The sequence below is a fragment of the Colius striatus genome, chromosome 5, assembly GCF_028858725.1.
Source record: "Colius striatus isolate bColStr4 chromosome 5, bColStr4.1.hap1, whole genome shotgun sequence".
In the NCBI taxonomy this organism is placed as follows: Eukaryota; Metazoa; Chordata; class Aves; order Coliiformes; family Coliidae; genus Colius; species Colius striatus.
In genome coordinates, this window is record NC_084763.1 from 37,785,068 (window position 1) to 37,810,683 (window position 25,616).

The 25,616-nt window shown below is 45.0% G+C and overlaps 1 protein-coding gene across 3 annotated transcripts in view; it reads right to left on the reverse strand.

Moving 5' to 3' along the window:
• Positions 1-13,809, reverse strand: part of PLCD1 (phospholipase C delta 1) — a 51,971-nt gene extending 38,162 nt beyond the window's left edge. Inside the window, exon 1 of one of the 3 annotated variants that reach the window (XM_061996742.1) lies at positions 13,506-13,809. In XM_061996742.1, coding sequence (XP_061852726.1) covers positions 13,506-13,539 — 34 coding nt within the window. In that variant the 5' untranslated portion in view covers positions 13,540-13,809. Of the gene's footprint in view, positions 1-4,650; positions 5,046-13,505 lie in introns of those variants that run through there. The other 2 variants (XM_061996741.1, XM_010200472.2) reach the window with 2 other exon arrangements.
• Between the last annotated feature and the right edge of the window lie 11,807 nt (positions 13,810-25,616).

Consider the following 25,616-nt stretch of genomic DNA (forward strand, 5'->3'; position numbering starts at 1 on the left):
GCTTTTCCTTGTGTTTAAGTTGAACTTTTTCTGTTCCTCTGGGGAGGATGGCAGAGCAGAGAGACCCAGCAATCTGCTATACCCCGATTTATGCTCACAAGAGAGGCTAGAGCCTTGGAGGTTTCTCAGATTGAGTGCAAAGACTTTTGTACTATAATTCTCAGCTGGTTTACCAACATATATTCTCCCCAGCAAATATAGTCCAATGTTAGGATGCAAAAACTACAATAAAACCAAAAACATAACAGTAAAAGCAGAGGAAAGAAAGCTGTATGACTTGTAATTGGAGTACTGTCAGGAATTTTCAAGTGATTTGAAATCTGTTCTGCAACAAATTTCCTTTGTGGAAACAGGAATACACAGAGATCTCTCTCTTCCTTCTCTGGCAAGCAATCCCTTCCCCCTCCCGTTCCCATTCACATGGGAATTTTGAAGATTGGTGTCATGAAGTTTAGAACAGACACAGATAAGTTTGGTGACACATAGCATCATATCAATAAGGTAGCAATAAAGTAGAAACCACACTCTCCTCATTTGCCCAGCTAGTATCTGAGAGAACCGTTATCTTTCACACCCTACTAGGCCACTGCAATGTCAAGTGGTAATAACTAGACCTTCTGGTTCCAGGAACTTCAGATTTCACATCTTAGCATAGATTCAGGAAGGCATTTGGACATCTAGAGAGGCAACAGGCATCTACTGAGCCATTGAAAACAGAGTTTTAGCATTCTACATGGTTTTGAATGTATCAGCAGTATATGACTTCCACACACCTAAATACTTTGAAGAATCTGTTCTTCAAATCAATCGTTAATTACAGATTTGGAGGGTGTGGGCTGTGGAGGGTGAGAAGCATGAGAAACATATCCAGGGCTTTCTGTAATAGGCACCTTGTAACTTCCTGACATTGCATGAAAGTCTGCTCCAAAGCTAGTGAAACAACATTTAACCCTGCAGCACTGACCAAGAACATCCCAACTCCATGGGATTTTCGCTAACCTTATCTTCACAATGCAGATAACCACTTGGCCACTTGCAGCCACCTGATACTCGCATCATGGACGATTTCACAGAGCAGAAATCCAAGTTAACTGATTCATCCAATAAGATTTGTGCCTTTCCCCTATAACATTGGGTTTGTTCTTCTCTGGAAAACACAGGTGCATTGAACTGCTGTTTTTTAAACAGGGCAAGGCAATAAACTACCAACTACTAAACTACTTCCAGCCTGTGTGAAAAACCTGAGATCCAGATGGCCAAATCCCCAGACTCCTGACAATTCACACAGGAAACTGAAGTGCCAGGTACCACAAAGCACTAAGCAAGGTCATGGTGGCAGTGGCAAAAAGCAGCACCGTGAATCTGTAACTGGGATACATTGGCCTAAATAAAGAAAACCTGAGATCTCCACCAGAGATTAAAATTCAGGCTGTCCACTTAGTCAGCCACTCATACTATTCTTCTGGTTTTGCAGATGCCAAGGAGTATGCCCAGAGCTCAGCCTGGCTGAGACATCCAGAGTTGAAGGTGCCACAGTGGGAGCTGGAGATCCTGAAAAGGTGGCCGTGGCCTCTCTCTTTCCTCTACATTCACTTAGCCATCTCAGACCAGGCCCAGAGCCTGGGCCTCCCAGCTTATAACTGCCCTGAAGAATTTGAATGCTTCCTCTTCTGGAAACCTCAGAGAAAAACTCATGGAGAGAAGAAAAAAAGCCATCTCCTGCAAAGCACAGAAGGGAGACATAGGATCTGAGATGCTCTCCTGGGTTTGCTGAGGTTCAAGCATACCCAGGTGCTGACAAGAGGCCATCCAGAGAAAGAAGAGAAACCACAACAGCTTCACAGACCACTGATCTCCTGAGTTGTGATGTTACAGATTCCCCTCCAAGGCAAAGGTCTTCCAAGTGCAGAGAAAGTACCACAGACCTAGGACTCACTAACATCTCTGATACCACTCAAGATTCCTGGAGAGGAAACAAACTTTCTTCTCTTTATTATCACAGAATAGAATTGAATGGAACAGCTCAGGTCAGAAGGGACCTTGAAAGCATCTGGTCCAACCTTTTTGGGGGAAAGAGAGTCTAGATGAGATTACAGAATCACAAAATTCACCCACATTTCTATTCTGGCTCCCAGCTTTGTTCCTTCTCTTTCTTCAGATCCCAGCCATAAGAGGCACCTGTTATGAGACTAGCAAGAGATTAGGACATCGTAGGGTAACATGAGGAAGAAAGAAGGAAAACCATCAATTCCTTTGGGTGCCTAAGTGTGTAACAAAGTTAACGGAAATCCTTGTTAACTAGGGAGTGTCTCATTACACAGACACTGCATGCAGCATGTGTAAGGTGTTGTGCTACCTGGACATCCCAAAGTGCTGTACCAATGTAACATAAGCAAATCTGGATGGGCACCCACAATGCCCAAGGGCAGATTCCTCTCCTCCAGGCTTGATCCACACAGGTCAGACAGAAGCAGGAGCTTAGAGCTCTTCATCCTGTTCACAGGCACAGCCCAGTCAGAGCATTAGTATGGATCAAAACTCCCTCTTCGCAGGGTCTAACTATGGGTGGGGAGCAGCATTCCCACTCATCTTTGGCCACCGTGCCTCAGGACCAGGCCATGATCTAGCAAAGGAAACCACTGAACTCTGCAAGAGCAGCAGGGAACAATGAAGAGGTATAGTACAGGTGAAAGCATGACAAAGATCAAAGATGGCAGGAAGCATGAGTCAGAGCGCAATGAGAGAAGCCAGGGAGGGGATGGAGACAAACTAGACTCTAGGAGACAGCAAGTTGGCCAGGAAAGAGCAAGAGGACTAATCATGGCTAGCAGCTCCATCATTCCTTTGATGTGGGGAGCCTTTCAGATAGAGAGCAGTCACCCAGAGTTGTTCTCTGATAGTGGTGACCGCAAGTACTGACTGAACCACCCAATGGTGGGTGTGGAGGAAAGAGGGGTATCCTCTCAGCTGGGTGGGCACAGCCTGTTTTAGGCCTGCTGTGTCTGTCTAGCAGCCGCTCAAGCCCAGACAGGTAAACTGGCTGTGAAAGAGGGCCAGTGTTTTGGGCCCTGCCTCATGCCCTGTCCAAGCACTGCCACAGCCTCACCCAATGACCTTGGGTGAGTCATTTAGCTTCTCTATTCCTATCTACAAAGCAATTGTATTTTGTTAGGCCAGAGATGGAGCAGAAGCTGCTCTGATCTACTGACAAAGGAACCACAAACACATCCCTGATGCACCAGTGGGACATACTCTCAGTTGGCCTTTCAAGTTACTTTCCAGACAAAAAAAAAAAAAAACACCACCTTTTCCCAGCAGAAACCTCATCTCAGCTGAGCCCAGACCTCTGTCTCCCAGGAAGGGAAATTTGTATGAAAAAGACAAGAAATCAGAAAGAAACCAGAGTCATCATACACATACATCATTTAAAAATTTTAAAACACCATGCAGCAGGACAAGGATTTTGTTTTCCAACTATGTAACAAAACTAGGAATGAGAAACACAATCACCATGCTGAAATAGATTTCCAAATCCTGCCTGAAACCTGTGTCCAGCCCAGCATCCTCTGTGAAATACCACATACACACTTGGCATGCAAACCTGCAGAGTGTCTCAAGGGTCAAGCCTCCTTCCTCGCAAAATATCAATCACATATCTTCTACCCAGAATATATTTGGTGTGCAGTAATGCTCAGAGTGAAAAATCACATTTGGCAAAGGCAGAAGCACCTCAAGCACACACAGCACTGCAATAACTATGCATTTAATACACTGCACTGTGAAGCTGTAGACACTAAGACATGAACAATGTTAACATTTGTGTTGTCCATCTCAGGTTTATAGCCAAGCAGGAAGCACCATAAAACAATAGCTGCAATGGCAGAAGCCAGGTTCTGCAATCTCTAAAAAGATAGTTAGAATGGTATCAATGGTGATAACCCATATTTCTGCATTGCTCGCTCGCAGATCTGTTGATCTGATATAAAGCATTAATCACAACTGCTATAAAACACACCTTCCCCTGCCTGCTCTCCCTCTCCCACTTGGTTTAAGACCAGACATAACTCGGGTTTGCTGGTTTAAAAGGGCAGAAAGCCTTTCTGATAAAATCCAAAGAACTCAGGTGGGTAAATGGTGATTTTCCATTTCCACCTGACCTCTGTAGCCATGGAAATCGAGACCTGCATCCACTTCAGCGGTCTCTCCAGGGAGCAGGAACCAGCAACGAGTTCATAGCCAGACACAGAAATTACGAAACTCCCCGGGTTTCCTGTTTCTTTTCATCTGGTGATTGTGGACCTCCGAGTGGTTCCTCGGGCACTTAGAGCAACTGGCAATGCACCACTGAGATGTCCTAAACTCGGGCAGGAAAAGGGCACTGCCTTCCTCAAACAGCAACAGTTCAAAAAGCCCAGCAAGACACTTGGAAACAGACCCTTTGCCAAAGAGCTTCCACTTTTCTTTGATGCCTCACACATCTGGCAGGTGGTTACAGGCAAAGGAAGGTGAAAAGAAACCTCGGAAGCTTAAAAATAACCTTGGAGTTGCCTCAAGGGTGGAGCACTGCCTCTGCTCAGGGAAAAAGAGGCAGGAATGAAGCGGCTGCCAGCGTGTGGAAGCACCCAAGGGTCCAGCCAAGTTGCCCCTTACCCAGCCTGATGCCGTTCAACGCGGCCACTCTACGGCTCTGCTCCCGTAGGATGTTTTCCTGGGACACGGTGCGCTTGGGCTGCCTTCGGAAGCACTGCATGATCCAGCCTGGGGCTCGGGGAGAGGCGTCGGGCAGGACGGGGGGACCACGCCACCCCTGCGGGGATCCCTGTTCATCCAGGGGGCTCCGGCGTGCTCCGTGGCAAACGGGGCTACGAGGAGGGAGGCGAAGCAGCGGAGAGAGCGAAGGCTGAGGAAGGCAGGGGAGGGCAGAGTCCAACTGGGGGTGGGACCATGGGAAGTCTCTCCTCCAGCTTTGCTCACCAGCACATACTGGATGTAAAATTACACTGAAGCGCCTGCCGGCAGCTGCCCAGGTGGAAGTAACAAGTTTTCCTACAGTCACGCGCCAGTGGGTTTTTATGCATCATTTCCAGGGGCTGGAGGCGTCCCAAATATTGTTTGTGGCTCGTAATCAGTGCCTAGGGCTTGTCAGCTCAGCCTGCCCACAAACGTCAGGATGAGGGAGAGCCTGGCTCCACCCTTTCTCCTCTGTGCAGAGCCGCTCTGTGCTGTTCCCACTGACAGGCAGCGAAGGTGAAGCTAAACACAGCTCCCAGCCAGGACAGACGTAGCCCAAAAGCAGCTCAGAAAAAAAAAAAAAGTGTTTTAATGCTCTTCGTTTTCCACCTAGAGAAGAGCATTTTCCTAAAGCTCTGGAGAGTGTCTTCTCCGACACCAATTTCCTATATGACTTGGGTGAGTCACCCCACAGTTCTGCAGAGCTTTGGGTTTAATCTTGGGATTCAGAGAATCGAGTTTATCCTGCAGTCTGGTGAAGGAATAAGCGCCATCAGTGGTTTAACAAGTCAGTGATCACACAGAATCAGAGAATGATTCAGGTGGAAGGGACCTCTGGAGCTCTCTATCTCAATCACCCACTCAAAGCAGGGTCACTTTCAAAGGCAGATCAGGTTGCTCACAGCCTTGTTCAGGTGAATTTGGGGTATCTCTATGGACAGAGACTCCACAGCCAATCTAGATCCCTGTTCAAGAGCTTAGAGGTTCTCACTGAAGCATTTGCTCGTTATGACCAGTATAAATTTGCTTTGCTGAAACTCATGACCATTGCCCATTCTGCAGTGCAATGGAGCAGCCATACTTACTAAGCTGTTCCATTCTAGGTGAGTTTACAGACTAGGATGTTACAAACTAGGGGGTTTTGACCCTGCCTTTGCTACTCACTGTCCTGCCAGGCAAGCCAAGGGTGGAAGATACTGCAGGGAGATGGAGTCAAGCTGGGGTGAGTATCTTCTACTGCAGAACCAGGATATTCCCAAGAAATCTGACAGCAAATGGCTGGATGATATTTATTAGCTAACAGTCTCTGAGCATTTCCCGTATTTCACACCCTACTGGAGAGGACTGCTCTAATTAAAGGAGCGGAGAAGAGAGTGGTCTACCCTGCTTGTCTTAGCAAAACAATTTCCTTCTGTGAACCAGCTGTCCTGCCCAGCAGCAGCCAGAGTCCCACAAGGATCGATTTGTGAGCACACATAGCCCCTCAGCTTCATTTTCTCATTAATTCCTAATCAGCAGTGCCAGTGACGGCACTGTTTAGAGCTTTCCAGGCCCTCAGAGAACATTTCACTGTACTTACCTCTGAAGTTTGCACACACAAAAACCACAGGATGGGCATTCACTGAGTTTAGATACTTCTCCAGAAGAGTAATGTGCAATATTTGCTGTTGTGAGGCCTTCAGAGATGTAAGTCAATTAAAATCAGTTTGCATTTTAAATGAAAATGAGATCATTAGGGCAGAAATTCACTGCTTTGGGAAATAACTGATCTGGATGTGGTCTCGAGGTCATTTAAAGACAATGTCACATCTCATACATGAAGCCTGACGAGTAAATATGACACTGCAGGTTACATGGCATTGCTTACTGATGTTACCTGATACTGCATCACACTCCAGTGCTGGAGGAAGTAATTCCTGCAAATTAGGGCTTAGGGACAAATTCTCCAACCTTTATTCACTGCAGGTAACACCTGATTGGGTCCAAAGCCTGCAAACATGCATGCAATTTTACCCATATGACCAATCCCCCTGAAATAAATGGCACTTAATCACATGAGTGAAGTTATTCATGTCCTCATGCCAAGGATTTGGGCTGTGCTAATCACTCTATTGATTCCAGCTGGATTATTCAGGGAGCAAATGGAATTCGATGTCAGAATGTGGTCTCAAAGTCAGCAAAGTGCTTTAATATTCAGGAAACAGGCACTTGAGATAGAAGGGCTGTAGAGTCTGGTAGGAAATGGGCTATATGAGAAAACTAGCAATGCACAAGCTGCTCTTGAGACAGTTTTCCATGAAGAATTAATCTCCATCACGTCTTTATACAAAGGAGTTAAGGAAGCTCTATTACCACTTCAGAGTATGAAGTCAGTTGGATTTGAACTCTTTGGGGCTGGACCTGTTCTCCTAACAACCAAACACCACCAACAGTGGTGCAACTCTACCACACTTTTACACCACACTGACACAAATGACATCACAGAAGTCAGCTGCTGATTTTCACAGACTTGTGATAATTTAGGGCTGGAATGATGACCTCACCACTTCCCCATTGCATCATGCACATGCTGGGAATTATTATGACTAGTAATGCCTGTGGCAGTTACATCACAAATAACAAACGTCATGGTAAGAGGAGATTTTCCCACTAAAGAGACTGAAGGTTGTGCCTTGCTGTGTATTTATTAGCAAGAAGAAAACAATAGTCTATTTTACATGATGCCATTCTTTGAAGAAGCACTGTAATTTCATAGAACCATAAAATCATTTTTGTTAGAAAAGACCTTTAAGATCACTGAATCCAACTCCTCCCCTCACACTGCCAAGCCCGCCGCTAAGCCGTGGCCCTCAGCACCTCAGCTACACGGCTTTGCAATAGCTCCAGGTATGGGGACTCCCCCACCTCCCTGGGCAGCCTGGGACAGTGTCTGACAACCCTCTCAGGGAAAAAGTTCTTCCTCATCTCCAGTCTAAACCTCCCCTGGTGTAACATGAGGCCATTTCTTCTTGTCCTGTCACTCATTACAGGCAAGACTCACCTTCACCTCACTACAAACTTCTGTCAGGGAGTTGCAGAGAGTGCTCATGTCTCCCCTCAGCCTCCTCTTCTCCAGACTAAACACTCCCAGTTCCCTCAGACACTCCTCATCAGACTTATTCTCCATACCCTTCCCCAGCTCTGGTGCCTATCTCTGGACACACTCCAGCCCCTCAGTGTCCCTCTGGGAGTGAGAGGCTCCACACTGAATACAGCACTCAAGCTGCAGCCTCACCAGGGCCCAGCACAGGGGGACAATCACTGCCCTAGTCCTGTTGGCCACACTGTTTCTGATACAAGCCAGGATGCCATTGACCTTCTTGGCCACCTGGGCACACTGCTGGCTCATGTTCAGCCACTGTTGATTAACATCCCCAGGTCTCTCCTCATTAATGAACTACAATGTCTGTCCCTATGTATTCCTAGTCCTCAGCCATCATGACAGCATTCAATCCAGGTGAACGCTAAATCAGTGAAAGTTTGGAAAAGCTGTAGTTCATCTAGTTTGTAGTAACATGATAACCTTTCATCACTTGTTAGGGTGATGAGACACTCAGAAACTGAAGTTCCTGATTGCTATTACAGTCTCAGGATCACTCTGCACACCTAGTATGAGTATTGCCAGTGCAGTGGCTGTGTAGAAATAAGCACAATCAGCACTGGGCAGTGGCTGCTATTTGGAAAAGCCAAAAACCTGTCAAGTGATGAGTATTTAGTTGGCTTCTTGAGTGCTTCTGGAAATCACTGATGTTACCTGTGAAGAGCCTCTTGCAGAGGCCCCTCTTGTCATCAGCCACCACCTCATGGTTATATCCAACCCGGCTTTTATATCAGCTTTTTAGCAGCCCTGTGCCTGGGATCAGTGTAGTCCCAGAAATGGCAAGTTTCCTTCCAGATGATACCCTGTTAGAAGGATAGGACAGCAAAGCTCCTTGCCATGTCTGCACCTACCTGCCCTGTCTTTGCCTCTGGAGTCCATCCTTCATTCATGCCGTCTCACATCCCACTCATGAAAACCTCAGTCTTTCCTCCTTCCTTACTATCTCCAGGACACTACTTGTTGTTTTCAGCTTTGTTTTCTCTGGTCACACCTGAGATCCTCCAAGGACCACGCTTTTCTCTTGGCATAGCAGAGCTTGTTTCTCACCATCAAAAAAAAACCTGCCAATGGCTCCTCTACACCAGTGCTCCCCTTCTTGCTCTCTCTGGGGGAGTGGGGACCAGAGAGTGAGCGCTGAGACCATAACCTTCAGAGCAGCTCTGGTCGAAGACGCTGCTGCTGGTTGACAGTGGGTGCATCTCTGGTGCATGTGGTATGTACCAAGTTCCACCTTGTGGTGACAGTGAGAATGGGCTTCTCCACAAAGGCCATGGCAGCAGACGCAGACTTCCTTCTCTTCCTTATATTGTTTTTCTTGGTCACTCTATTTCTCTCCCAGGGTGCCTGAGAGCTCCTGCTGAGCCAGGGCAGGGTGAGTTTAAAGTTTCATATAGGAAGGGTTCTCCCTAGGTATCATGTTGTGGCTGTCCTTTAAATTACTGCCTGAACTCTTCCTCCAATGGCATGCTGGCAAGAAGCCATTATGATGGGCAAGTCTCTGGTGCACCAAATCAGTGCTGTCATCTCAACCAGTATTTCTCATCTCCTCTTTTTGTATCTTCTGGCCACCTTACCTTGTCTGCAAGGTCTCTGAGAAGAGAATGGTCCCTTCTCCTGTTCTGCTCTGCAGCCTGGCCATCTCTCCCTAAAACTGGCTGGCTATACTCTGACTACTGGGAGGGATGGCAGGCCCATGCCATCACCCAGATGACACTCTGTGCTAGCTTGCTATGGATCAAAACCATGCTAGGAAATGTGTTGGCAGTTGAACAGTGCAGAGCCCTGGCACTGGTTTGTATAGAAGAAGGCAGGCTGCCTGCTCAGATATTTCACAGATAGTTCAAATTGTGACCTTTATTTGTGAAAAAAAAAAACCCTCATAAACCTTTCTGGCAGTATGGGTCACTTGAAGGGAGCTTGGATCCCTGAACAGCACTGGCTGTGACCCATCAAAAGCTACTGCCCCGTGCTCTTGATGAAATCCAGGCGAAACACCTCACTCAAGTTCATCACACTCAGGAACCCAAAACCAAACTGAAGGTTTGATTCAGTCCTTCCACTGATCCCTCCACTACAATGTACATAGACACATAGCTGCAGAATGAGAGGCACTATAACAAACACTGGCTTGCAATAAATTACAGCTTTTCCAATAGCTGGTGTAAAAAAAGTGGGAAGAAAGTCACTGAAAAGAAGGGTATCAACTTGATGGACAGGACCAGCCCCAAGAGCCAGGAGAACTTGTGCAGCTTAGTTGCCTAACTCCTAAGTCATACTTCTGGACACGTGCTGATGAAGAAGTTCACTTCATAAAATCAGAGACAATTGTAGCTGGGTCCCAGCTTCATTTTATTAAAGCCACTTAAGAGCTGCTCTCAGCATTTTCTTTAGGAGTTGAAATTTCTTCTACAGATGAAGTGCAGATCATATTGCATAGCAGGGAAGAATGTTTGCAATACTTAAGTGGCACAATTGAATGATGCAAAACCAGGGGGAAAAAATCCTTTCTTTTTTCCCCCAGAAGTGATTTATCTGGAATGTCAGCACTCTGTGACATTAGTCAAAAACAGACCATAAGACTTGTGTGGTATCTCAATACAGGGCTTGAAAAGGTACCCATGTGGAGGGCAGCCCAAGATGTGAGAATTTCCCCCACACTTTGTCTAAACTGGCTCATTTAACACATAGAAGTGTATCAGTTTGGAAAAATTGGCAAACTCTTCTCTACCTACATTAAGAAGAAGAAAATCTTCTGTGTTTGACCAAGGTCTGCAGCCCTTCATTCTGGTGGGCCTGACTGACTAGGGACTGAGATGCATGAGCTGTGGAATAGGCCCACGGTATTTAGATGTCTACAGTGCACTGAACAAGAGGCCAGGAGAAGACAGGGTACAGTTTACCTCTCTAGGTCTCTATATGCCTAAAATTTCTTGCAAATACCTACATGAAGCCAGCTGAACCCCATCGTGGATGATCAGATCACCAAGTTTTTGTCTACAACTTTCCTTCATAAATATCTGTTTATATATTTCAACTTCCCTGTAAAGAAGACTCTATTTTGCTCCCAAATCATTGACATCCTTGGCTTCCAGAGCTACCTATCCAGTCAGCTGAGTTTCCAGACCTTGCACAAACCACCTCTTCCCCACACACCTCACCCTCTTGCTTTCCCCTGTAGGTGGCTGTACCCTTTCATTTCTGTTAACTTCAGCAGTTTTCCAAACAAACCACATGTCTTTCCTCCTCTTCGTTCATTTCCTCATTAAAATCTAGTTTTTCCCCAAGCACCTTCTTGCGTCAACTCATCTACTTTTGGGCCTGACGTTGGGGCTTTGCACAGCAGCAAAGATCTCAAAACCAGCTGCAGATTGTTTGTTTTACTCAAAGGCACTGCTCAGGTTGGAAATTTAGCAGCTTTTGAGTCAAAATAGAAAAAAAAAAAACTAAAAATGAATTTTATTTGTCCTGTCTGAAAAAGGGACAAGTTGCATGTTTAATGTACTAAGAAGTGTCAGTATTGCAAATTCTCTTGCACTACTAGAAACACCGTGGCTCAAAAAACTCCCATGTCATGCTGCACAACCTGCATCAGCTGGGGTGTGCTGGGAGCATTTTGTTTGTAGGAAAGGAGATGAAAGTCACTAGCTGCTTCAGAGCAGATCCCAGATAACATGATCTCCACCCACAGAGACTGAAGCCCAGAAGAAGTCTCTTCAGTGTGAAGGGCAGGTGAAGATGATTCATTTGGAAATTTAAATCTACAAGTTAATCCTCAGGACTAGGTGACAGAAGAAACAAAGAAGTGGCCTGTTTTGTAGGATTTTCTTAACCCTTCCCTGGTGATTCTCACCCCGGGCTCTGGCAGAGGGCATTCCCATAACAAGGCTGTGGCATTCCCTGCACAATGTGCACAGTGTCTTGGATGAAAAAGTCAGTGTATATGAATAAGGCATAGGACAAATTTGCTATTCTGTAACATGTGCAAGCACAAGAGCTCCCAATTCAGAAACAAACCATCTTCATGAGGCACGGGAAAGATTATTAATAGCCACAGAGTCTAGAAGATTCATTATCTACTAAATGTAGATGACCTTTTATAAACTAAGCAACAATCCAGCTGAATTAAACCCATTAAAAATAAAAGGCCCCTAAATCACAGCAGCTACTCTGGCCCCGTGGATGAGGGAGCATGCTCGGTTTTCTTCCCAGCACCCAGATCTTCATCCAGAGGCAGAGTCAACAAAGTTATACAAACGTTTCAGAAACTCTGAAACCCACTTCTACTGTCAGAAAAATATCTCGGGTGTCTCGTACTGACTGCCAGATGTTTTGCTAAGACTGAGCCATGTGTTTGTGGTTAATTCTGGCACGGTAAATACAGCTGTTGTCCTGGCTATGTTAGGGCGAAAAAAAAAAATAGAGAAACTGAAAGAAAGAAACTGAGCTTCAACATACAGCCGTACACAAAACCTATCTATAAACCACAGAATCAAAAAAAAATCCAACAAACTACATAGCACGAGCCTGATCCTGCTTAACAAACGAACATGTGAGCAACTTGTCTAAGTAGACTGGCATTCAGAGTGACTTTGGCACTTGTGTGTGTTATGTGTCAAGGAATTTCAAGCACATACTTTTTTCAAAGCTTGGCTCATTCAACACTTGTATGTTTTTCTGCTTGAGACAAGAAAATACATGAACAAACAGCCACTGAATTCTTCTTGGTTCCTAACCCCAGAAGACTAAATAAAACTCACTGAAAAATTACCCATGGGCCAGAATAAGAAATATTTTAACAGTTCCAGATGTATTTCTCAGCTTTCTTTCCCCAACGTATAAAGAATGAGATACCTACAAAAAACACAATGCTAACCTCTGTTTCACCTTCCTGTCAGATTTCTAGCATCTGGGAAAATCAGAGGGAAGATTTCTTGAGCCTGGAGGAATCTTTTCATATTTCTTCTAGTAATACTAAACTGGTTATGTTTCTGGTCAAGTACTTATTGCTCTAGTGGTTTATTGTCCCATTTGAGTGGGAGCACAATATCCCATTTTAATCTGTAGCTATCACAGCTCTCACTTGTTTCTGCTCATCAGAGCAAGTAAAATACAGTGAAGAGGTAACAAACAATACATGAAAGGGAATAAGTGATGTTCCATTACACCATCTGTCGGACTGTCTTCCCAGTCTTGGTACCAATTGAATCCTCTCAAATCTCACTTGCTGTAAGGGCAGAGAGGATTTTTTTAGAAACATGAGTTATTTTGTATTGAACACTTACAAAGTCTTGGGGACAGACCTTGAGCTGAGGTGATTTATCCCAACTCTGCTGTCTTCATCAGTGCTCATAGGGCATCTGTCCCACTCTCAGTTTCACCATAAAGGGGAGGAGATTTGGATCAACTTTTCTGGACTTGAAGACACTCCTCATCCAGCCAAGACACCCTCCCTACCAACACAGCTAACCCTATTAAGAGAGAGAAATCTGTCATCTCTCTCTGTAGCACTGATTAAATGTCGCGTTGCTTCCAAATGAGAGAATGGGGAGGCAAAGGGAGGAGAACAGCGGAGGAAAAACAAAGCTCTTGGACAAGACGAGAGAACTGAAATGCAAGGACATGTCTACAGACTTACTGTTGCAGGCGAGGAAAGTGCCATTCAGTTCCATCGCTACAAAACAAGCCGCCGTGCAGCAGCAGCTGAAAGGGCTGCAGGAAACAGCTGTGCCCAGATGTTAGCGCTGGCCCTGGGTGGGAGCCAGACCCGCGACGTTCCCCTTGCTCTCAGCTCCAGCACTCCCCAACGTCAGCTCCCTCCGGAGAGGCCCGCTCTTTCCGTCTGGCTGGAAATGCCTCTCCGCGATGACTCCTCATTTATTCCCCTCCCGCACCGCACGCCGCGGCCCGCCCGCCGGCCGCCGCACCGACTGAGGCCAAGCGCCCGAGCCCCAGCGCCGGGCCGGCCCTGGCTCCTCCCCGCTCCAATCTGGCGTCTTCACCGCTGGCCCAGCCTCCTGCTTTTTTTCTCCTTTTTGCTACCACGGCAGCTTGACATCGATACCTCTTTTCCTGTTGTTGGCCCTTTTTCGTGCTTCGCTCTTTTCCGGCGAGGCTTCCAGGAGACAGTGGCCGCCACAAATCTGCCCTTCGTGGTCCCGAAATCAAGAAAAGAGACTTCAAGAAGATGCCAGTGATCACAATTTGGGTCTAAGGTGCTTTAAGACAGTGGTGGGGACATATAGCCTTCTGCAGGGGAAAACAAAACAAAACAAAACAAAATAGTCAGAAGTTGCCAATGTAGAAGCTGTAACCACAAATGCTTGCAGAGGCGTGAGCTTAAGCAAAAGAAGATGTACAAGCTTCATATTTGAGACAGGAAGACATAAAGCAAAAAAGCCTGCACTGTCGTGAGGCTTTTACCAAGTGGAACTGACTTCTGACACTCTGTCCTCTGCTCTTAAATTAAATGTTTTTAAAGAGGTATATAGATAATAGTAGAAAGATGATATTGGCAAACAGGGAGGGGGGAAAGAAAGGGAATACAGTGAGGGAAAATAAAGTTTCCTTCTTGAACGAAAACTTGAACGTTTAGGGTAAGGTTTTTAGGTATTATTTTGCTGCTGTTTATTTCCTTTTCTGGTTATTTAGGTTACCTTGATGCAAACAATTGCTGGAGCTGTTGGCAGATTTCAAAGCCCTTGCTCCTCAGCAGCTGTAAACCCAGCAGCTCCACCAACAGAAGGGAAAAGTATCTCTCTGATTGACAGATCTAGGAAACATGCTGAAAAATACTTTGGGACTAGGACTATTTGTCCCTCCCTGCCAGGAACTGGGCTGCTCCTTTCAGAGCCCAGACATTGCTCTCAGTTTTACAGGCTGCTGCCACCACAGAAAGAAAATTGCCCTAATATAGCAAAGCTCCTTGTGTTAGCACAAAACTAATAAAACCAAACAGAGATTTCAGCCCAAGACTTCTCAAAAGCCCACTCTTCTACCTCATGGCCACCACTATGGCATGGAGGGGGCTCATCTCCCTCTAGACATTCTCCAAAGGACCCAGGAAAGAGCATCCTTTGTGCAAACCCACAGACAAGGAGACATTGATTTGGAAAAGGGCAAACTGTCAGCAAGGTCAGCCGCAGGCAGGCAGGACAGCAGCTGAAGTCACCCAAGAGATTCCTCCTAGGGCCTTAAAAGATTCAAGGCAAGGGGATTTCCTGACAACACCAGAAAAAATGTCACCCTTTCAACTGAAAGGGAAGAGTAGTGAAGGGAGTGTACAAGAGGCTGTTAGATGACTCAGCCAGACTGGAAACTCAGGTAAAGCTGAAGTGATGAGGACATTACAGTTTTTACAAGAAAGGAAAAGTAAAGGTCGGCAGTTTGAAAGTGGTGACAAGAAATGGCATTATAATAACTCCTTTGCTCTTCTCTGTGTCACACCCCATTGTGTCCTCAAGTTTCCTAACACAAGCCCCTCACTTAGAGACATACCAGCCAGTTATTCCTAAGCTCTCTGTGGCAAAGGGGGCTGAGGTAAAAAGAGATACATTAGTCCCAGAAATGAAGGGGACCATATTCTGAACTCCTTCAACATCAGCACAATGGTACCAAGGCATGACCATGGCTCCCCTGAATCACTGTGATGGGCATTGTGGGTGCACTGACTGCCGCGGGCTGGACACAGCATCGCCAAGCCAACGAGGTTCTCTGCCGTCGTCCCTCAAAGATGATCCCCTGCATTCACTCCTTCATGACAGTTTCTCGTGCTTCCTTCTTGCCATGCTACCATGATGGTAGCAGAAATGGTGCCTGACAGGAGAACTCACAAAACCTTGCCCAACTCTTCACTTTTCCCTGTTAACACTTGCTCTTCCTGCTTCTCTACACTTCCAGAAGCATCACCATTTAGGCTGCTTTGAGCACTGTGGGACCTTTCTGCCACCCTAAGCTAAGTCATCAGCATTCCTAAATCATCAATGAGCCTGACTTGGAGTGTGTGTTGTGTTGAGGCCCAACACTGAACATAGCATTCAAGGTGAGAAGGTGCAAGATGTGAAGGGGATTGCCCTCAGCTTAGTTAAACCAGCATCATAGCTGAGTGGCAAGTTTAAAACTGGTGACAGAACTGCAAAAAGTCAGCGTTCATCTGAAAGTCCTGAGATAGCAATCCATTTCCTAAAAAAACGTGTAGTTCAGATACCCAGCAGCCAACTGTTGCTGTATCTTTCCTTATTTTTCACAAGCCGACTGCTTCTTCCCTGAACACAGCTCTATCTACCAATTTGCCCACAACCAGTGTTGTGGTCCTTGATCTTAGAGATCAAACCAGAACCTGAAGGGGAGGGTTCAGTGTGATTAAAATTAAACAGCACTCCTTTGTGCATGTTGTCTCTACCCACAGCAGCAATACTGTTACTAGGCTCAAAGTTAAACACATACCATTTATTCTGAGCAGATTGTTTCCAGCATCCATGAGGTTGCATTTTATTACCTTTTTTAGGCACCGCAGGTTTTTCTTCCCTGCTTTAAAAAATTAACTTCTATAGTGAGATAACAACAGGACTCTAAAATCTTTTACTTTGTTGCAAGGTAACTGAGCAAGGGGATTGCACACTCTCTGCTCATGCTGACTTCTCTCTATTTATTCCTTGATAAAATTGCTTCCTCCAGGATTTTACAGCAAGCAACTTGGCATGCACTGATTATTTCACAGGAGGAACACACCTTTTTTCAACAATGAAAACAAAACCACACAGAAAAACCTTCTTTCCTGAATTCCACAAATACAAGGATTACAAGGAGGGCTGAATTTATTCCCTCTGGACTCTTCTATGTCTCACCCACAAGCAGTGACTTTAATGTTGAGCCCAGCTTGGTGTCTCCCAGCCCTCTGCACGCTGCAGGTTATTACATTTAAAGTCTTCTGAGACTTAGGAAGCTGCTTTATTTCCCTGCCTTTGTTGTCAGGATCTTAATCCCCAAATCATCCTGCCAAGATGAAGAGAAATGTGAGAAATTCCAAGTGGTGACTCAGCCACATGTGGCAGGCAGCTCCTATTCTCTACCTTTCCAGTCTTCCTTGGAGTAAGGATCCTGGCTGCCCACAGCCATACCCGGCCCTAAGCTCCTCCTCAATATCTTCCCAAAAAGATTGGGATGAAAAGGTTGAAGGAAAATTACCAGATAAGGGCACATAAAATCAAGGAGAGGAGCAAGCAGTTGTAGGGCTTTTTGGCCTCGATGCACTGAGTTTGTTCTCCTTGTTTGCATGGGGAAGAGCTATAGGATGGGAGCCATATGCAGAGGACATTTAAGGATATGGACCCCCTGGAGCAAGTCTGGAGGAGGGCTGTGGAGATGATCGGAGGGCTGGAGCACCTCTCCTACAAAGACAGGCTGAGAGAGTTGGAGTTGTTTGGCCTGGAGAAGGCTCCAGTTCTTCCCTGTGAAGATGGTGAGACACTGGCACAGGCTGCCCAGAGAGGCTGTGGATGCCCCATTCCTAGAAGTGTTCAAAGCCAGGTTGAAGCAACCTGGTCTAGTGGAAGGTGTCCCTTCCCATGGCAGTGAGGTTGTAACAAGATGCTCTTTATGGTCCCTTCCAACCCAAACCATTCTGTGATTCTATGAAAAGGGATATTTAGAAATAAGGGGATATTTAGGCAAGAGGAAGAGGATAGGGAAGGACTTGAAGTCCACATTGCAAAATTTCCCGAAGTGTGGAAAGAAACCTAGACATGGCAATGACTCAAGAAACAAACAGCCTGTTATTTTTTATTTCCTTCTCCTCATTCTTTGCCCTCCATGGAAAACTCCCTCTTGTGGCTCTGGCACCCAGAAAGGAGGGAAAGCACAGCTTCTCCATCCTCTTCCCAGGTCTCTCCTCCTCCCAGCCACAGAAGCTGGAGGGCTCTCAGGACTGGAGGAAGGAGCAGGACTCCCATTTCTCAGTCACACTGGATGGGGGCTGCAGGAAGGATGCATTACTTGAGCAGGACTCCAAACAGCAAGAAGCCAGAGGTGCTGTGAGATGCCTCTCAGGGTTACTCTTTGGACTATGTGCGTATAGATTTCCTGCATAAACACACCTGTGGCAGCAGGAGCTAAGCAGCTGCTGCCCCCAGGTTGCTCTCTGGGTGAGAAAAGATGAGGCTCCTGAGAGGTGGAGAGGGAAAGAAAAGACATAACACATGCATCATCCTCCCAGACTATCACAAAAGGCCTTTTTTCAATGCTGAGCTTTAGATTTATTCCAGTGACAACTCTGGTACTCCCAGATCCTGATTAAAGGAGGCACAAAGGCCTCACAAAGCGTAGTTTGCTTCACTGTCTCTTTAATTTGGTTCAACCACAGCTCAGACTTAAGCTTAAAAGATCTCTCAGCAAAGACAGCAAGAACTGCCACACACAATACTTAGCTGTGGCTGTTTAAGACAAGCCTTTCCACTGCACCAAGGTGATTACCTTCCAACCAAAGAGACTAGACCACTGACAAAAGCAATTACGTTTCAAATGACTACAAAACCACAAAGCCTACTTTGGGCACCATGCTTTTTTCTTGTTCACACCATCATTTTCTGACCTCATCAAGAAGCAGTCAGGAGATTTCTAGGTCTGCAGACAGGCTGTAGGGTTGGCACTGTCTTCCCAAAGCCACCTAAAGAGTACAAGGTCAACATCATAATATTTTACTGAAGAGCAAGTTCTAAATCCAGGACACACCTTGATTAACCCACTTGCTCTCTTGCCTTGGAGCTTGGAAGGGGTTAAATGTCACACAGGCTGGGTGAGGAGCCTGCCTCCCTCCAGCCCTGCATAAACAGAGATCGTTTGGGGTTGTGGGAAGTCAAGCAGAGCTCCCTTTTCTCGAACACCTATTCCCCTTTGCATTCCCCTCCTTTTCTTCTTGTGCACACACAGCCCAGCCCAGGCAGTGAAGAGCATTTGCAGAGTTCAAAGCCAAAAATGTTGGCAGGGTTCAATTCCACGGTGAACCATAAATCACAGCGAACCCAACGCAAAGCAGATTACCTGTCTCCACTCCGAAAGCATGACTCAAGTGTTGTTTTAATTGTACACAGTGGAAGGAGTAGCTTTTCATCTCGGAGGAATGCTACACCGCCTGATCACCAAGTATTTCCTATGGAGAAGATGCTTCCTGGCTCCCCCTGCCTTTCAGACTCACACACACACCCTCCACATCACACAGAAACGTTCCCAACTACCTCACCCAAAGATAACAGCAAAAGGTTTTGTTTGCTTTGCACAAAGGACTCAGCATTTCTGCTGCTGTGACACAGCAGGAGTGTAAGAAGCCTTTGGGGGTTATATGGTCATCAGGCAGCTTTGGCAGCGACATGTTGTGGGGGGTTTTTTTGTCAGCAGGAAAGTTACTGAAACCAGCACAAAAGAAAATGTCATATTAAATAAAGTTCATGTCAGTGCAGTAGTGGGACAGGAATGTTTCAGACACTCCTATTATGATCTGGCTATTCACTGAAATGTTTTTTCATGTCTTTTCCCAGTCTGTTTAATGGTTTAGATGGGATGTCTCACTGTACTCAGGTCATCAGGTCTCTCTATATCCAACAGTCACATAACTGTGTTGATCATGGACAGCAGAATGTTAACTTTTCAAGTGCCTTTTACATTTTAGAAGCTGTTCAGGGCTCTTATGAAACGGTCTATATTTGGAAGGCCAGTTCCAGTTGTCCAGATGACTCGCCTTTTGGAAAGGTATCATTACTGTTTTGTTATCGATACTGTCTCTCATTAGGCAGGCAGAGTGCTTGTTGATAGCACTCCCTGCCTATGTGGCACTCAAAGGACTGATCCTGCCGCTGACTCTGCTCCTCCCAACATTTACCTATAGGGGAATTTTCAAACTGCTGCACTTTCTGGCAACTGCTGGTCCTTCTCCTGCAAGAATCACAATGCAGTGTGGAGAAGAGCAGCCTCGTGGCTCAGCAGGAGCTGGCAGAGCTCAGGACCTTTAGAAATCAGATTTCCTTATGAGATAAATTGGAAAAAGCTCAGGGATGAGATTTATGACTCTCCAAGAACAGTGAGATTATTGGTTTTGGGAACAACTCACTGTAGCTGATAAACTAGGCTGGAATTTAGTTAAGACAGTATTCATAAAGTTCAGAGAACAGGTAGGGCAGCCAGATGCCTTGTTTATCATTATGGACTAATGGGACAAAATATCTTCAGACTGGGTTATGCTGATGTATACATCTGTATTTAAGCCATTTATTGCAACAATTACTCCCATTCAGGAGAGTAATACATGGCCACAGGAAAAAGAAGAGGCAGATGCTGGGACGTGTAAAGCTAAACCTGCTGCTGGCATAATCCTGTGCAAGTCCCATTAAAATTAATGAGGTATTTCTGAGCAGATGATAAATTTTACTTACTAAGTTAGAAGTACGCCTGCCTGACTCTGTATATCTCAAGTTTTTGAAGGGTTTTCCCTCCACTTAGTATAAGCAACCAAAAACACTTCTAACATCAAGTAAAGCAATAAAGCAATCAGGAGAGTCACCTGTTATCACTCACAACTTAAGACTTAAAGAGTTACCAGTTCAACAAGTCTCACATTGATTTCAGACTGAAAAAAATCAATTAAAATAGAGGAAAAAGTAAGATTATGCGTAAGATTTGGGAATAAAATATCTAGTTTTTTCTCATTATTCCGAAAAGTTCGTTATAAGTCTAGGAATTTCGGTATAAAGGAAACAAATAATTTTACCTCTGTTCAGTTAGACTAGGTATGACTTAGATATCTCACTAATTTTGTCTTCAGACTAATTTTAATTTGTGATGAAAGATTTCTTTCATATTTGTTTGCCTGATTTCTATCACTATGGGATAGATTTGTGAGTGTCTGAGAGTCATTTTTGTGCGTTTCTAGGCTTTAACAAACTTAGGTTTAAGTGAGCCCTGTAACGTTGAATTCTCTGACTTTAAATATTTTGGTTCTGGGATAAGAAAAACGTCTTTACCAGAGATACAAAAAGTACATTTAAATCACTTATTAGCAAGATCTGGCAGGGGAGAAGGGACCCCAGAGACTACATGTCAGCTATGAAACTCTATCAACAGTGAAGGGGAAGCTCAAGTAAAACGTCATGCATACATTTCATCAAGCTCTCAGTTCAGTGCAGCAATAAACAGCACAGATCAGCCCCACAATACTAGATAGCTACACATAATTTATAACTGTGGGAATTAATACTTACATTAATACTTACAAGTACATTAAGACATACAAGTATTTGAAAGGTGGATGTCAAGGGGATAGGACAACACAGTTTTCTGTAATGTCCAGTGACAAGATAAGGGGTAATGGACATAAGCTGGAACACTGAAAGTTCCACTTAAGGAAAAACTTCTTTACTGTAAGGGTGAGGGAGCCCTGGCACAGGCTGCCCAGGGAGTGTGTGGAGTGTCCTTCTCTGGAGGTTTTCAAAACCCACCTGAACATGTTCCTGTGTGACCTGATCTAGGCAGACCTGCTTTATCAGAGGGGTTGGACCAGATGATCTGTAGAGGTCCCTTCAAATCCCCACCATTCTGTGATTCTGTGATTCTGTGATTCTGTGATTCTGTGAATGGAAATCTGGCCATTTAATACGAAGTTAATATTGCATGAATGAGAAACAATAACCTAACTGGGGAATCTAGTAACGTGTGGAACTTACTGGGATAAAAACTTGACTTGGAGTGATTATCACTGTTAGAGAAGAAGAGCAGTGGGAGGCTGGTCCCAGGGTCCTGCTACTTTTAGCCAATAATGGCTCCTTCTGGTACATCCCGGTTTACAATGGAGCTGAGACACAGAACTTCACAAGTGCAAGTGCATCTTTAACCTTGAAAGACCATAGTCATTAGGCCAAGTCATCTGCTGTCAGGAATGTTTGACACTCGTCTCTTTTTCTTGCACTGTTGCCTCTTCAAAGGCAATAGCAATGGAGTGTACGAGTTAAGTACAGAGGAGGGTTCATGATTAATGTTATAATGGTTCCTTTTAATAAACTTCATCTGTCAGCTTAATCCCCTGTAACTGGGATAATCACAGTAATTAGATACAATTGTTCATATCATTACCTAATTGCAGCTTCTATTTTTCCAGTGGAGTTAATTCCTATGAATTTTAAATGAGCAGAAAAATATGGAAAACCTGACTTACACCTACATTTTAGAAAATCCTATTATGTCTAAGTTTGGCCCAGAAGTTTAAACCACACTTGAGGATCTTGTGATTCCAGGACATACAACACGGGCAATCTGTGATTGTACAAGTAAGGCATTTTTATTTCTGGCCCCAAAGAGTTAAAATTACAATACACACAAGCTCAGTGACATCAGACTCCCCTCCACCCCCATCCGATCAATTAATGCAGCATAAGATCATGTTCTTGAACTGCTAACATCTTCAGAGCAGGTGTTTGTGCAGAAAGCATTCAAGAAATTCCCATGTGTCCCAGAGTCCTAATGATTTGGTGTTAATTTGTAATCAGTCATTGTCTTTGAAAAGCCAGACATGAGGTGAAGATAAAGACATATACTGAAATAAATCATATAGAGGAAAAAAAGATCAGACAAGGTGTTAAATTATTACTAGATTAATTTTTAGATTACCATATTTCTTAAGTGAATAAAAGGATGAACTTGTAAAATCTCATCACATGTATTCAAAAAGAGCATTCATAACCTCCAATTTAGCTTCTTTGGGTATCTCGTTTCACTTCATAAGATGAAAGTTAGGAGCACAGCTCCGTACACTATCACTGAAGAGAGAAGAGCCTTTGAAAAAAAGGAAGAGGACCAAACTAAGATGATGAAGTATCTCAAAATAGACAGAGTAAATACCCTTCAGAGAAATTGTAAGTCTGAGATCACAGGCTATATCTTTATTAAAAGGAGAATAATGAACTGTTGCTTTAAGTGCAAAATAGAGCTAAAGTTTATACTTAAAGGTGCAATGGCTACTTCCACTACTTCCAAAATCATGCTGATACAATCAAACACAGCCACATTCCTCTGGCAGGTGGTGTTATTTGAAAGCAAAACACCCGGGGGAAGGGGGGTGGGGTGAGAGGAGAAGGGGGAAACAGATTGCAGAGAGAACCATCAGAGTTGTCCATTGAGGAAGGGGTTTTTTTCTAGTGCCTCCTCATCAGTTCTGCAAGCCTGGTACAGCCAAAGCAAAAAGGCTAAATGAGTCATTTCCTTCCTGCTCCTGCTGGAGGGCACCTAAACCAGTAAAGCCTTTACACAGATGTGCCCCTGCCTCGGCTTTTAGGAGACCTGGTTTGTGCAACTGCGTGCAGACCTGCATGTGGGAACAATACCCGGAAACTAAAACACAGAGCTACCCAACTGCTATTAATATAGACTAATGGGATCTCAGCTACAAGCTTGCAGGCTGTACCAGAAACAGAGAAGAAAACTCTGAAGCTGTGGTCTGGGCGTTGCCTTTGAGTTTGTGGTACCACAGGCACCTCCCTAAGCTTGCCAGGACTTCCTTCATCCACCTAGTTCAAATCCTTGAATCCTGGAAACTTCACCCTCACCACACTCTTCTTCACCTCACTTCTGGCCAGAAGGCCATTGGCATTGTGGGATGCATTAAGAGTGTGGTCAGCAGGTTGAGGGAGATTCTCCTCCCCCTCTACTCTGCCCTGCTGAGGCCTCATCTGGAGTCCTGTGTCCAGTTCTGGGCTCTCCAGCTCAAGAGCGACAGGGAACTGCCAGTGCAGGGCTACCAACATGCTGCGGGAAAAGTACAATGGGCAATGCTACAAGGTCTCCTTTCTCCCCAAAAGAAGGAATGTGGTCCATGATCTTATTGAGGGACCTCATCTCTGAGCAGAGTTGTAAGTGCTGGAGCCTCACTTTAGGGAAGAGCTCCACACCTCAAGAGAGACAAGGAACTTCTAGAGAGTCCAGTGCACGGCCACCAAGATGATCAGGGGACTGGAATATCTTTCTTATGAAGAAAGGCTGCAAGACCTGGGGCTATTTAGCATGAAAAAGAGAAGACTAAGGCGGATCTCATTATCACGTACAAGGGTGGATGTCAGGAGGTTGTAGTGACATTTTTTTCTGTAGTGTCCAGTGACAGGCCAAGGGGTAATGGACATAAGCTGGAAGACAAAATGTTTCACTTAAACACATGGGAAAACATCTTTGCTGTAAGGGTGACAGGCTACCCAGGGACAATGTGTAGTCTCCTTCTCAGGAGGTTTCCAAATCCACCTGGACGTGTTCCTGTGCCACCTGGTCGAGAGGAACCTGCTTCAGGAGGCGGTTGGGTTTGATGATCTCTGGAGGTGCCTTCCAACCCCCACCATTCTGTGATTTTGTGATTCTCTCTGGAGACTTGCTTGGAGCACCAGAAGATGAGAATTCCCAAGGACAACTATTTTTCTACAGAAATTGCGCTCTTAGCTGACACACTCCGGCTTGTATCAGTGGTGGATCTCCTTTACATGTCAGAAGGGCTGCCCTACCAAATTAGAAGATAACTGAACAAACCTGCTTTGGCTGCTCTTTGAACAGTTTAATTTAAATGTTGCAACTGTGCGGTGTCTCAGAACAAGGACGCACCAGTGAGATGTGATGAGACACGTTCTCACTGCTTTATGCCTTATATTCTTCAACCTAAATGAGAATGCAGACCTGATGCTTTGAATTGCAAGGTGTGAGCTGCAGCACAGGTTAAAATGAGCTTCTGAAGGTTTTTTTTGAATTTTTTTTACCTTCTTGAAAGGTCACTTTCCAATGCATCAGGGGTAATTCTGGGCTGCACTTTGCAGATGCAGGAGTGTTATATTTTCAAGGCCAAGTGCAATTCATAAGAATCTACCTTTTATGCTAAATGTGAAAAATATGCCAAAGCCCTCTCACAGGGCAAGTATTTCTTCTTACATTGGGAAGCTGGTTGTTTTTAGGTCAAAATTAACATTCGTGGATTCCATGCTAAACTGTAGCACTGAGGGGCAGGGTTAATCTGTCACTGATAGTGTCTGGAGGGGCAAAATGCTGCTCCTTGAAGTGACTGACTTTAAAAACAATACTTAGCCACCAAAACACAGAAGTCTTGTCAAGTGTTGCAAGGTGTCTCAGCTGGCCATCTGGTTCTGTGCAGAAGACCCTCAGTCCCCAACAGATCCTGTATCAATGTCTGCCAGTCCTAGGCAAATGTATTTTATATCCTTGGTCATCTTATGTGATGGGCAACTAAATGTAGGTAACACTGTCTTAAGAGCAAAACCTTCCCTTGGGAGGCCTTTCCTTGTTCAGAACCTTGAGGAAGATATTATATCAGAAATAAGCCCTGAAATAAGCCCAGAATAACCTGTCAGAGATATGTTATGATACAAACACAAGTAAGATGCTTAATGGAAGAGTTATTAGATGTGGTTTAAAGCAGGGCATAGTGGGCAGAAAAATAGTACTTTTGTGAGCTCCATACTAGGGAAATCCCTTGCCCTTGTCTCAGTGCCTTAGCTGAAGGCCAGTTAGGTGGCAATAAATGAACATAAATGGAAACAACATATTCCCTGCTTCATGATTTCCTGGGATGAGCATGTCCTGCTAGCCTGGGGAAAAACAAAACCAAAACCAAAAAGTCTCTACAACCTCCTGTCAGGGAGTTGCAGAGAGTGATCCTGTCTCCCCTCAGCCTCCTCTTCTCCAGACTAAACACACCCAGCTCCCTCAGCTGCCTTTCATA